This window comes from Trichosurus vulpecula, chromosome 3 (assembly GCF_011100635.1).
Source record: "Trichosurus vulpecula isolate mTriVul1 chromosome 3, mTriVul1.pri, whole genome shotgun sequence".
Taxonomy (NCBI): domain Eukaryota; kingdom Metazoa; phylum Chordata; class Mammalia; order Diprotodontia; family Phalangeridae; genus Trichosurus; species Trichosurus vulpecula.
Window position 1 is genome coordinate 110636332 of NC_050575.1, and position 15084 is coordinate 110651415.

Genomic DNA, 15084 nt, shown 5'->3' on the forward strand with positions numbered 1-15084 from the left:
CAGTGTGTCAGGTATGACTGATTATCCTCTGTGTTAGCAGCCTTTTGATTACTTTTCTGATAAGTACCACAAACTTGAAAGAGATTTCATACTAAGATCTTCAAGCTCTTTGCATACATCAAGTAGTATGAATTTCCCTGTGTTTTAGGGAAATATCATTGACCCATCTTTTCCTGTGAAACAGAAAACAAAGGCATACAATCTAAGAACTTACCCACTTTGGACAGCTGGTCATTCATAGGTCCAGAAAGAAAACCTTAATCACATATATACAAATATACATATACACACATACACATATATGTGTATATATGTAATATATATGACACGTGTGTATACACTTATTTTAGTGTAAGTCATTTGTGAACACTTGGAACTTCATTAGTCACTTCTTGATTTTACCTTCATATTATCTGTGACTTCTCTCTCTTCTTTTCTATTTTGACTTTAGTTCACTTCGTGCCTAGAGATGTTAGCCTTTTAACTAGCCTCTTTGTCTTTGTTTTCTTTTGTATCCAATTCATCATCCCTACCACTTTCAGATTATTCATTTTGTTTCTTCTTAGTCAGAAATATTCAATGGCTCCCCATTACTTACAGCATAAAAGTAAGTCTCCTTAGACTTTCATTCATGGTCCTCTATGGCTTGATACAAATATACCTTTCCGACTTGTTAGCACATTTTTCCTTATTTAAAATCTAAGTTTGCCTTTTTGTGACTTCCACCATCCTGATTTTATCCTTTGTGGCCAGGCAAAATAAGTTTAATATCTCCTCCACAAAAGAACCCTTTATTAATTGATGACAGTAAATCTCTCCTCTGTAAGTCTTTTATAAGGGGTACCATAGCACAATGGATTAAGAATCAGAAAGACCTGGATTTGGGTCCTATCTCTGACTCATAACAACTGCATAATGTTGAGTGAGTTGCTCACCCTCTCAGTGCATCAGGCAACTCTCTCAGACTATTAAGTTTCAGAGTAGTGCCAATTTGTCTTTATTAGAGGATGTTTCTCACTGGGAGCTCCCTACACTGATGAAATAACAGATCCAGTCAGAAAATAAAAAGAAAGAACAAGTTCTTCAAGCTCTATACACCTACTTCCGTTCAGCTGTTCTTTGTAATGGGGTAGTTCCAGAGCCATTCTCCTTGCTGGATGTCTTCCTTTGAATGTACTTCAGCTTAGGGAACTGGACTTGCAGTTAGGAAGGCCTGGGTTCAGATCCTTCCTTAGACATTAGTTATGTGACCCAGGACAAGTCCCTTGAGTTTCTTCATCTGTAAAGGGAGTTGTACTCAGTGGCCTCTACAGTCTTTTCCAGCTCGAGATGTATGATCTCATGATCTCTTAATTGCAAAACTGGCTGAACTTTTGTTGATTCTCATCCTTTTTGTCCTCTGTGTCATTTGATACTGTTGATCAGTTCCTGGATGCTTTCTTTCTCTGGGTTTTCATGACACTGCTTTCCCTTAGTTCTCTTAATTGTTTGAGTTTTCTCTCTCTGACTCTTTTGCTGCATCTTCATCCATGTCACACCTTCTAACTGTGGTTGTTTTTCATTGTCCTGCACCCTCTTCCTTTCTATTATCTCTCTTTGTCTCATCTGCTCCCCTGGGTTCAATTATCATCTCTGTGCATATGACCCCAAGATCTGTATATTCATCCCTGATCCAAGTTTCAGTCCCATATTACCAGTTGCCTTTTGGACATTTCAAACTAGATGGTCACATAGGCATTTTAAACTCAATCTGTCTAAAAAAAAATGATTTTCACCTTTCCCCAAATCTAGTACTCTTTCAAACTTCCCCATTCCTGTCTTCCTGACTATGTTCCATATGCTCTGAGTGCTCTCCCTTCTCATCTCTCCCTCTTAGAACCCCTGGCTTCTATTAAGACTCACCCCAAATGTCACCCTTACGGGTGGCGTTTCCTAGTCCCTTAGCAGCTAGTGTCTTGCTCTCTCATATTACCTTGTATTTACCTATTTATGTACATGTTGTTTCTCCATTTTGAAAATTAGCTCGTTGAGGTCAAGGACTGTTGTTGCTTTTCCCTTATAGGCCTGGTGCCAGTGCCTGGCACAGAGAGTAGGTACTTACATCTAGCATTTATATAGTGCTTTTTAGGGTTTGCAATGAACTTTACACATTCTCATTTAATCCTAACAACAACTCTGGGAGGAAGATGCTGTTATACCTATTTTACAGTCAGAGAAACTGAGGCTGAGAAAGATAAACCCCTTGTCTAGGGGTTATATAGCTAGGAATTGTAGGAGTCAGGATTTGAACTCAAGTCATCCTGACACTAGGTTCATCACTCTACCTGCTGTAGTACCTAGCTACTTAGGTATCATGCCCCCAACTAAATTATAAGCTTCTTGAGGCTCCCTCTGCTTTGTTTTCTACACATAGTACTACAATTCCTTGCATATGTGTTCAGTAAAAATTTGTTCATTTGAGTTTGGACAAGAGGGGAATAGTGCTTTTCTATTTTTGAAGGCTTTAGCCATATGTCTCTAGTTCTGTTAGATTGTGTTTTTTCATTCTTCCTCTTATTTCCTTACTTTCCCACACTCCACCCTATTAGTTCACTTCTCTTTTATCCAAAGTGGTATGTTGGAGGGGGATAGGTAAGGACGGAAGGTTGGTACAGCCGGGACTGGTAGAGTGCGTATGGTGGGGAGGAGGGTTCCAATGATTTTTTGCCTATCCTAGCCTAACCTAAATCCGTTCTATCCTACACTGACTTCAGTGAAATACTTTGCAAAGCACCAGGCATCACATCACAGAAATCATTACTGCCTTTGAAGGTGAACTGTACAGAGTAGTTAAGATTATACTGAGTTTCAAGAATTTAAATTATGGGCTAAGGTTAAGGGTGTTGGCCTATTTCTCAGATCACTCTGAAAAGAGACTTCTGACTGATTTATTTGAAGTTATGAAATTTATGAAGGTATAGTGAACATATAGAATAAGTTACTAAGGAAGGTGGTGTAAAGAAAGAAAATTAGTCTGTCATTTAACATTGAACACCCACTGTGGGCAGAGCACTGTTGAAGATGGTGATGAAGTGATTAACCATGATACAGAAAGGAACCAAATTTTTGAAAATAAAATGTCTGTAGGATTTCCACATGTAGTTAATGCCCTTAACATTTCTCACATGTGTCCATAGCTGTGGTTGATTTGCTGCAGGAATTAACAGATATTGATACACTCCATGAGAGTGAAGAGGGAGCTGAGGTGCTCATTGATGCTCTGGTAAGTAGCATATTCACTCCTTTCATTCTCTATGAGTTGGTAATGATTACTACTATCTTAATTGGTTGATGATGAAGTTAAGTACTTGGGGGTTTAAATTGACTTCAAGCTCAGGGTGACTCAGCATTGACATAGTGCAGAAATCTAGGGTTATTTTAATAGAAATCTTATTTCCAGCACAAAGAGATTTTAGAGTGGATCAGTTCTCAAATTATGGGACACTGGACTGTGTACATTGAGTCTATTGTGTCCTCATGTGGGGTGCTATGCTTTGGAATTAAAGCTGAACTTGAGAGTATCCTCTGCTACAGTGGTATCAAACTCAAATGGAAACAGGGGCCACGAAACCATCCATAAGGATCCTGAAAGGTGCATGCTGACTTAGAAAACCACATATTAATGTTATCAGTGTTTTATTGTATTTTTATTTATTTTCTTAAAAATTTTCCAATTACATTTTAATATGGTTTCGGTATTAGGAAGTAGGTTATGTGTTTGACACCTCTGCTTTACTAAATAACGAGAGAATGGGAGTACAAATCAGTGAGATTTCTAGTACTTTGGCATGTAGGGACTTAAGTGCTTTCTTATTTGATCTTGGACAAGTCAGGGCCTCTAGAATTTACTTTCCTTCATTGTAAAAGAAGGATATTGGGATAAATTATCACTAAAGTCCCTTCTAGTTCTAACATCATCACTCTCATGGCGCTGTGTGAGGTGAGGGATTTAAAGTCAGAGGACTTTGGTTCCCATTCAGATGATTTGACTGGATGACGTAGGGTAAGACCCTCAACTCCCTAAGCCTCATCTGAAAAATGAGGGGATTGGACCTGCTGAACTCTAAGGTTCCTTCTGGCCCTCAATATATGATCGTTTTGCAGATGAAGAAGTGAAACTCAGGGGTTAAGTAATTTGAGTAGGGTCACACAGCTGGTTAGTGGTAAAGGTATCAGGATGCAGGTCCCTTGACTCCTGGCATGATGTTTTTTCTCTTTTATAGGTTTTCCTGGTTAGTCTTTTTCAAAAAACTTCCAATTAATAGTGATTCGGTTGAGGTCCTTATCTCAGTGTGCAGATACGATGTCAGTTTCACTGACCCAATCCTTTTCTCTTCTGCTCTTTATACTAGACTTTTCCCATGCACTCTGGTTCCTGGTATTTGGCATGAGTGGAAAGGTCATGAACTGAGTCGATATGAAGAACTGTATCTTAACATAGAAAGAGGTGTCCAGCAGAGTCAATAACAATTGAGTATGATGAAAATTTCTGTGGCCATTTTTCTTTCTAGCTGCTTCCTGGAGTGACCAGCCACATTTGTAGAACACAGGGTTTTTTTTTATTGGGCATTGGAATGATTGTGTTGAGAGAAAAGAAATCAGATGGGCTTTTGTTTGGAGGGGTGTTGGGGGAAGGCAGCTGCACTTGCTTTTCCATCAAGTCCCTGTGGTGTCATCCACACAGGCTTACCTTCCAAAGGTTAATTGCAGTGGCCCTGAATGCATCTTCCTGCGTAGTCCCTGTGCTGTATTTAATTACCATCCTTTGCCTAGAAGGTTGTCGTGTGAAAAGGATTGAGGAGAAAGGAGCAGGTAGCCCGCCTGCTGCTTGTAAAAATGGACCTGGAAACAGCCATTTGAACAAAAGCCCCTTTTCTGTTTTCTGTGTTGCCAAAACCACTAACAAAAGCTGGATCTTGCAGATTTTATTGTTCACTTAGAAAGAAACAGTTCATCTACAGCCTGGGGAGTCATTAGGTAGCTCCTGCTTAGGAGCTTTTAATTTTTTTTTTATTATTATTATTGTCTTTAAGATTTTGGCACTAATCTCTTTATTCCAGTGGGATTTATATCTGTCACAAGGAACTGAAAATTTCAGGATTAGGATAGATTATTTGCTTGTCTTACCAGTAGAAAACTCTTGGTAAATACCAGAGAGTTAGGAAAAGGTAGGCTTAAATTAATTTTTGTTTCCCCATTTTTATTCTTTATTAGGAAACTTTTATAAGAATTCTTAATATTGAAAAGACATCGATTTCTTTGTAGTTTTAATTTGGGGCCAATATCAAAGTCACAAAACGGCATGAACAGGAGCTAGAGGGCATCTGGTAGAATTTATTGTGAGATGCAGTTTGTAGTTATTGCCTCTGTCTTTTCCCCAGTTGGAAATTATAAGCTATAAAAAAGCCCTGTTGGAGAAAAGAGTGCAGTATTGGCATTCTCAGGGATCCTTTAGTTTTTTTATCTTGGTTACACAAAAACAAAATTAAATAGCCATCTTTAGATATTTGCAGGACTACCATGGGTAAAAGAGATTAGACTTGTTCTGCTTTGTGCCTGAAGACAACTAATGGGTGGAAGCTATAAAGAGGCAGTTTGACTATGAGGAAAAACTTGCCAAAAAAATTAGTTATCCAGAAGTGAAATTTGCTTCTCTGGGAGATGGTGAGTTCCCCATTATTGGAAGTCTTTCAAGGGAATGCTGAATGAGTGCTTGTCAGAAATTTGTAGAGGCAGTTCTTACTCAGGTACAGGTTGGAATAGATGGTCTTGGAGGTTTCTTTCAACATTCGAGTTCTGTGAAGACTTCTCCAACACTACTAACAATATAAGGTACTGAAAAGTTCCTAAATAAGAAAAAAAATGAGAAATTCCTATCCATATCAGTGCTTTTTTTTAGACTGTTCTGAGGAAACCTAGTATTTTGGAAGCTTGGCAGTGCTTTATAGAGACATTTTATAACCTTAGTTTTTCTTTCATTCATTCGTTCCTCAGTCAAAAATATTTATAAACCTGTAAGTTGTTATGGCTGAAAAGGATCGTTCAGTCTAACCCCTGGATTTTTTTTTAATCAACCACTACTGCTGCTGCTGTTGTTATTATTTTGCTTTAAGGAATGTAAAATGCTTCCTTCAAAACCTGTGAAGGAAGAAGGAAGGTGATGTAAGCATTATCAGCCTCAACTTACAGATGAGGAAAGGGAGCTTAAATGATTGCTCATAGTTACACAGACAATCCGAGTCTGAGGTGCTCATTGAACCCTGTTTTCTCGATTACGTGTGCAGTGCTTTGTTATACCTCACTACCTCTCACGTTAGGAGATTTAGATATTTTTGTGACATTATTGAATTTTTCTATATATTTAGACTGTGTGAGGACATTATTCCTTCTGGGATCATATATTTAGAGCCTAAAGAAAACTTAAGGGGTTGCCTGTACCAACACCCTTATGGGGAAACTGAGGTGAAGAGAGGTAAAGTGACTTGATCAGCTTCCTCCATGACCCTTACATTGATCCCTGATGAAATCTAAAACCATTTCTGAAAGCAAAGAAGTACAAGTGTTTCTTCTCATAGTCGGGAGATGTATATTACATTTGTTTTCCTGGGAAAGAATAAGGAATGATATAAACCTGAAAGATAAATTTTCTTAGAACCTCCACTACCTTCACTTCTGATGCTGCTAGTGAGTGATTTATTAGTTTATTTATTTATTTGTTTATTATTTCAGACAGCCTCTTTCACCTAACATTTCTAAGTGGCTACAAGTTAGCATAAATATATGTATATTTAAAATTATACTATTGCTCAAGATTCTAATTTTTAAAAATTCTATAGATTGCTTTGTAACCTTGGGCAAGAGATTTTTTTCCCTCTTTGGGTTCGTTTCTTGATTTTCAAAAATCTAAGCATTGGTTTATGAGTTCTTTGAAGATCCTTTTCTAGCTCTTTTGTTGTGTGATTCTAGCTTTCATGACTCCAGAATTTGCTATTCCTTGGTCTAAACAGGAAAGAAAAGATGGGAAAACTCATTGGTAGGTCATCCATGCTTCATACAAAGACCTACCACTTTGTTTTTCTTCTTATCTCCTCACTTTGGACAAATAGAAAAGGTCGTCTGATTGTGTTCTTGTCTCATTGGAGGCTGCTGGAGTATATCATTTGGAAGACCTGTTAACAAGTGGAGATAACCAGTAAACTTATCAGAACACCTCTGACGGAATTCAACCTGATTTTGCAAACCAGAATTATTTCCTTTGTCTTGATATAATTCCCAGGCTGATTTGTTTTTTAGTATCAGACTTAGCCACAGTCCCTGAAAATAAGGGTAAAAGTGGACAGGAGGGGTTAAAGGAGTAGGATAGAATGCCAATTTGTGCTGCTTACCAGAAGGCTTATAGGGCTATATCTAGAATGATTATTTTTCTTTTGAGCTAAATGCATTTTGACTCTCTTTTCCTCCCAGTGCAATGAGGTAAAATTGAATTTAACTCAACTAAACATAAAGTTTTACGTAATGCAAGTGCAGAAAAGCAGACTGTTAAAAGTTCTATTTTTATGATAAGAAATAAGATTTTTTTTTCTCCAGTGTGGTTCCCATCATACATATAACAATGTAGGTCTGGGATTTTCACATATCCTTCACAGTTACTGTCACTACCAGTTTTTAGACAGTAGAGATAGAAGACATAAGTAAGAATCAAGAAGGAGAAAAAAATGCAGATAAAACAGCAATGAGGAATTGAAACTAGTTAGGTGGCTTACAGAACTGACAAGTGAGTGATATCTGGTGGAGCTGGAGTGTTTGCTACCTCAGAATTCAGGGAGATTATGAGTCAATCAAGGTGATTTGGGGGGGGGGGGTGGGGGGGGGTGGGTGGGGGGGGTGGGGGGGCGCGGAAACTACTGATATGGTTCATTCTCTTCCCTTCCCTCCTCCCCCCAAAGCTTTTCTGTTTTGTCTCATCTCACATACCAAAACTGTCCAATTAATTAAGAAAAACATTGTGTTGGGTTTGCTTAGTGAAGCCTTTGTTAGTGATGAGGTTTGAGAGCAGGCTTCTTAACATCCTCATTCAGAGGTGAAAACCACCCACATAAGTAGGAGAATGAGCAGTGCTGGTAGGGTCAAAAGAAACCTAGGTTTGAATCTCCGTTATTCTGTTTACTACCTCTGTGATCTTTGGCAAGTCACTGAACATTTCTGATCCTATTTGCTTATCTCTAAAATGAGGGGTTTGGATTAGATGACCTATGAGGTGTCCTTTGTAGCTGTAAATCTATATGATCACATAATCTTTCTTTTTGTGTTTGAACACTCATTATACACTTGTTGCGGTGTTATCTGCCACATGGGAAAAAGTGAAACTAAAGATAAAATTCACTCTTTCACTAGTAATGTTTATCAGTAGTTTCAACTTCTTCCTTGATCTGTATTCTTCCTTAACTGCTAAGAAATAGCATAATTAACTAATTTAAGCCCCTCCTAGCAAATGCTGGAACATGGAAGTCACCAAAAAAAATCAGTCAATTCAGCAAACATCAGTAAACACCCCATCATACAACGTGCAAAGTATTGTAAACAATTTGTATCTTTTGGAACGTAAAATACAAGAACCTTGCTCACAAGGAGCTTACGATCTAAGCACTATAGCCCCTGGAAATTGTTAAGACTGGGAAACTGGCTGGTTAAATAGCTATCCATTGTGGTAAATGACAGTTTTGTTGAGTCAAGGAGAGCTTGAACAGGGGAGACAGGCATCTCCTGGTATGGGGGAAAACATTGCACTAGGAATTAGAACTTCATTCTAGTCTCAACGCTACAATTAATTAGCTGTATGGCTTAATGATCTGTGATTCTACCTGTCTGAGCCAGTTTCCTTTTCTATAAAATAAGGGTAATACCATGTGGAAGGGTTGTTTTCAGGGTGAAATGTGACAACAGATGTGAAGGTAGTTTGCCAAATACAAAAAGTTCAATTCACTAACTCATAGGCTCCATGTTCAACAAACAAATGAAAGGGATTGTTGAAATACAGTTAAGCTCAAGAAGGATTTATGTATTAGGTTCCAATAAAGTTATAGAAGATAGGAATGTTTTCTGCTATGAACCTAGCCTTTTGAGGTCAGTGTTTGGCATTGCTACTGTAGAGAGAATGCTGGACTAATCGGATGGTTGAGGTGACCCTATGTAAGATTTTTCATCTCCTTAAGTGCCATGATAATTTATGATGCCAAGGAGAAAAGTATAATAATTTATAGAACGTCAGAGCAAGAAGGGATCTTGAGTATCATCTTGTCCCACACTCTCATTTTACAGATAAGTAAACATATCCAGAAAAGAGAAGTGACTTGTTCAGGGTTTCCTCTCTTAGTTAGCGACAGGATGATGACTCACACCCAGGTTGCATGGCTCTCGGTTCTCCACACTTTCCAGGATATTTTCTTTCTGTTGAGGAGGCAGCCTAGTACATTGGAAAGGATTAAGAGATCCTGGGTTTACAGTCCCCTCCTGGGTAAGTCACTTAACCTTAACTGGATCTCAGTTTTCTCATCTGCAAAATGAGAGGGTTAGACTACATTAGCCTCAAGGGTTCCTTCCTGGTCCTGCTGTAAATCTATTTGGTAACTTCTGAAGTCCCTTCTAACTCTAATTCTGTGATCTTTAATTGTTTTTGTTTTTTTTGTTTCCTGAGATTTTTTCCTTGGGGAAAAATATAGGGCTGTGGGAATGGGGAAGGGATTCATTTAGGTTAGATAGGGAATGGCAGAGGAGAGATGAGAGTCCATTTGGGGGTCTTTTCAGAGTCTTTTCTATCTTGTCTCTTTTGCTTCCTTTCTGGTTCTTGCAGGTGGATGGTCAGGTGGCAGCTTTGCTTGTTCAGAATTTAGAGCGACTAGATGAATCTGTGAAAGAAGAGGCGGATGGAGTCCATAACACGCTGGGTAAGGGGATGCACACATATTATCTCTTCGCTTTGTTTGTTTTCTCTATAATAGAGTCAACAGCCGGATGTTTTTTCCTCCTGCTCCCAAACTGCCTCTTCAGAAATAAAGGCCCTTGTGTAAATTTCATATAACTGCAGCTTGGATTCAGCTTGCAGGTAATAAAGCAGAAATCCACTAAATAGGTAACCTTCCTCGACTGAAATCATAGATTCCTTTCAGTAGACCTGCTCCAGGAAAACTCCAATTTTGATGGAAGGACTCTGCTGGGTGACATTTTGGGATTTGGAAAGTATTCATTTTGTGATTTCATTCCCTTAATACATTAGTTTTCCTTCTGACTCTCCTTCACTAGAACGGCAAACTTTTGAGCAATTGTGCTCCTTTATAGGGCATTTTATTTAGAAAAGCTTCGGTGTTTCTTTCTTTATGTATAGTTTATTGCACAGACTTGGAATTGAAATATTGCTTTTAACTTGTCTGCCTCTTTCTTTTGTGTTCATTTAAGGAGATTCCTTTGCAGTATATATATATATATCCTCATTTTCCTTGAATTTCTCCCATCCTTCCTCCCTGCAAAGATGTTGAAACTAAAGCTTACTTAAAACAGCATTTTCAAGTATTCCTCTTGATCACTGCAGATTGTCTTATAAAAACAAAGATGATCCATGACCAGAGCCTGAGACCCCAGGGAAGGAGAGATTTTGATGAAATTAGGTTTTTATTTTCTTTCTCTGTTCTTGTAACTGATTTCTCTCATAATTTCAGAATCTCTCAATAGGGATTATTATAAGGAAGTTGTAGAGTCGTGAGACTAAGTGAAAAGAGAGTATTATAATATGGAATGCAGGGGTGTATTGTAGTTGTTTCTAGACAGAATTAACTTTTGGTTTTGCTATTTTCTACCCCACTGGAGAATTTTACCAGGATAGCAATCCTAACTTGATCCTGGCAGTAATAATTGGTGGGCACTGTGAAAAGAGCAGTTTGATGATAGAACCCATGGGTTCTATTCCCAGTTCTGTTACTTGCTAGCTTTGTGACCTTGGATAAGTCATTTCCCCATTTTGGGCCTTAGTTTTCTCATCTATAATTAGATTTCTCATCTGGATTAAATGATCTTTTTTGGTTCCTTATTAGCTCTACTTTCCTGATAATTTAATCTAAAATGACATACTAAAATTTTGACTAAAGTAGATTCACTGGGAATAAAGTGAATTTCTTTAGAAATAGTGAAAGTAATGAATAGGACAAAGTGTTTTCATAACAAAAGATGAAATCTGAAAGACAGGGAAACTGCAACTTAATGGATTGATTTTTCTTTTCCATTTGACAAGAAAGGAGGAGAAAACAGAAAAACTAGCACCAAGTGCCATGTTTTGGGAGTGACACCTCCCCTTTCCTGACTAGGGAAGCCACGACTAGCTAGAGTCCTCCTGAGTCTCACATAATGAATGAGAGCTATGGGAATGATCTGAAGTAATTTGGCCCAAGGTTACACAGCTAGTGATTGAATGGATTTTCTTAGTCTTCTCTTGTCTTGCCTTATTTCTCTCTTATAACTCAAAATTTCCTCCTCTCCCCAACCCACCATCCTCCCCCTTCAAACTCCAGGCTTTACTTTTACCTTTTTTTTTTTTCTTCCATGGTTTAATTTCTGACAGGTGTGAAGGATTCAGAAAGATGGTGGAAAAAGTAGGTGACTGCCTCAGTGGTCTTTCAGATGCCCATCAGATAAATATTTAAAAATAAGAATTTTTAAGTGGCATTTTAGAGATAGCAAGCCTATCAATATTTAGTTGTGTGCCTGATATTCCCCTCAACTGATTATTTCCTCCTTTCCTTTGTGCAAAAATTGTTTTAGTTAGGAAGATTATATTTTCCTTTAATGTGGTCATGTTTCTTAATGATGCAAAGAGAGGGAATGAGAAAGGGACCAATTAGACAGGTGGGGGTAAGTCTTTATTACCTACTTGTAGACTCTCACTCTTGACTACTTCATAGTTCCTGGTGGCCCAGTATTATACTGAAGATCTTGAATTGGGCACATGGAAGAAAGGAAAGTTTTAGGACAACTATCCTGCATTTGATATTTTCTAAACTAAGGCCATGCTCTGTTAGCACAACTCCCCTTCCCCCCCAACTTCCCCAGTATTTACTACATACTTAATTTCTTTTGACTTACATTACTTCTAGTTCTGTGAAATTTGGCTACAAACCTAGCTTGTTTTTTAAAAAAAGACACACCCAAAAAACCCTTAGGAATACCATGGATCAGGTAAACATGCCTATGGCGTCTGACTAGGGGGTGGGGGTAGGGGTGGGGGTGCAGGGAACCACAGAAAGAAAGACATGACTTTTACAGTGAGTTAGTGCACTTATGCACAAAAGCAAAATTACTTTTGCATATGATTGGTTTCTCTCTTTCTTTAGCCATTGTAGAAAATATGGCTGAGTTCCGACCAGAAATGTGCACAGAAGCTGCCCAGCAGGGCCTCATGCAGTGGTTGCTGAAGAGACTGAAGGTGAGTTTTTCATTGGTATAACTTCTGAAGGGCTTTGATGAACATTATCTCCTTCAGGCATTGTGGCATGAAGAATTAGTCAAATGGAAATGTAGCCTCTTTTCAATGTTTCATCGGCTGCTTATTCAGTTTGTGGCTCTTAGTTTTTGCTTTTTCCTTCAGTCCTTTGAACTATTTTTATTGTATGTTATTACCTCTTTCAGATGGTGAACAAGAGATGAAATTAAAATCTGTCTTTGTTGCTACTTCAGAATGGCTTTCATTTGAGGAGGTTGAAATTGGTGGCATGAATCACTTAGCATTCTTCGGGGAGGGGCCCCAAACTTTTGTGAAGGGGAGCCTACTTTTTAGTTTTCCAAATCCTTGAGATCTTTGGATGTGGAAGTTGTTGATGGTAGGGAAGAGGGAAGAAGAAAGGACTAATGGTAAAGTCCCTTATGTGGGTGTGGGGATCTTTTTTGGCTGCCTAGAAATTCCTGCCTGGGCATAAAAATGGCTAATATAATAATAGGTTGGAGATGGGGATCACGATTTGTCATCCTCATCTATAATGAAAAGCTGGAACAAAGGGGAAAGGGCATTTGTCTTGGAGTTCTGGTTCTATTGCTTGCAAGCTACTTGATCTTGGGTGAGTCACTTATTCACTCAGCCTCAGTTTCCTCTTCTGTAAAATAGGCATAGTAATGTTTTGTCTACTTCATAGGGTTGTGAAAATAATTTCTCTCCACTGATGCAGATTGTACCGCCTCACATTTCATGTGTTGCCATGGCTGAAAAATGAGATGAGATAAAACCTGATAGTCAGGTTTCTTGTGGTGATTACTTTTTTTCTTAGCAAGCCTACTTCTCAGAAAGCAGGCACACTGAGTCTAGACTGATTTCCAGCTTGGTTGAACCTTTAAGGATTTGCAAATCTGCTGGAATAGCCTTTGAGAACCCAGAATCACCTTAATGTAATATTCATTGTGTGTCCACTAGGGATGGGGCACTATTATCTCACACTACCTGGAGTGGCTCTACAAGAAGGAAGTTCTATCTTAAAGGAGCTCTCTGAGGAGTGGAGTGGTCTTTTTAAATAGCAATATACATATAGGTAGGTGAAACTCTGCATTCACATAATGAACCTGGCTACTTTATCCTATTGTGACCAGATGATTGAATTAATTGACTTAGTAAGTGAGCAGATAACATCATTTAAGAACCAAAGAAATGGCATCACAATGTGGGGTGTGTGTGTGTGTGTGTGTGTGTGTGTGTGTGTGTGTGTGTATGTTTTAAAACAGCTAGGGATCCAGTGCATTGACTATGTTACTATGAAATATTGTCTTTAATACTAATTTTTGCTTACTAAAATGGATTATTTTTTTCTTTTTAAAGATATAAAATCTGTATCATCTGTCATTAAATTGGTACTTGAAAAGGAATTGAGAACATGAAGCATATGGGTTAATGAATTGAGAATTACCTGCATTATAATGTATGTGACATAGTGATTGTAAGTCATATTTCTTCCTGATACTGAGAACTGAGATTTTACAAAGTAAAATCTGTTTCATCAGTAGTGTAGGGCTGTAAATGTATCCGAATGTGCCCTTTGTGCTCTGGATAACCAAGAGTTTCTGAGGATGGGTGGTAGCATCATTCTTGTGTCTCTTTCCCCCCAATTATGATGTTTTCTTCTCTTTCCCTTTCTCTATAAAAAGGGTGAAATTTAGTTTATTCTAGACAAGTATATGTTCAGTGCAAATCTACTCTCTGCTGGTTATTTTGTATGACACCACCAAGACTTAAGAGCTCCAGGAAGCAAAGGGGATAGGGGACCAGATAAGCCCATTTAATTCAAAGTTTCATTGGTAAATATGGAAAAATCCAAGCTGTTGTGACTAAGTCCTTCTATTTCTTATTTCTGACGCAATGTCTTCATGGTTTGGGACCTGGTATTAAGTATTAAATAATTATGATCATTTTTGACTGTTAAGTAGGTAGTAATAAAATCTCTCTGTTAACTTGTGCTTTCTGCATGTCAGGAAAAGATGATCTTATTTTACCTTCCACCTTGCCTTAAAAATATTTTTTAAATTTTTTGCTACCTTCTTTGTTTCTGATTTTCACCCACCAGCTAGAATTATCTTATTGAGAAATAATGGGTGGGAGGGGGGAATCATGATTTAATATCATCATCTACAATTATTTCCCCTTCATATGCAAGTTTTACTTTTCTTATCTATGATAGCGTTTCCCAGCCATTTTGGAGCTGAAGAACCTTGTCATTGTTGGATTTCATACCAGCTCTTTCCACTTCTCCCACCACTTCCATGAGTATATATTTAAAAAAAACACACACACAACAAAAAGTAGGTGGACATTTAAGTTCTTAGGTGCTATTTTAAAACCATACAGCATCATGGTTCACATAACCAGCAAGTTAAGGGGACTAGGCATTTCCCTTAATCCTCATAAACTTGCAGACCTCTCCAAAATAGGCAATGCATGCAAAGAGATAAAGAAATTTTATTTTTTTCTAGTCTAGGACACTACTAAGTTACTAAGGTAACAGATCAATGAACTAATAGCAG

The 15084-nt window shown here is 38.1% G+C and overlaps 1 protein-coding gene across 1 annotated transcript in view; it reads left to right on the forward strand.

Annotated features, from left to right (window-relative positions):
• CTNNBL1 (catenin beta like 1) overlaps positions 1-15084 on the forward strand; it is a gene marked incomplete in the record, with an annotated part of 170142 nt that overhangs the window by 90138 nt on the left and 64920 nt on the right. Inside the window, 3 exon segments of the mRNA XM_036749174.1 lie at positions 3165-3262; positions 9890-9983; positions 12417-12508. Of these exon segments, the coding sequence (XP_036605069.1) occupies positions 3165-3262; positions 9890-9983; positions 12417-12508 (284 nt within the window).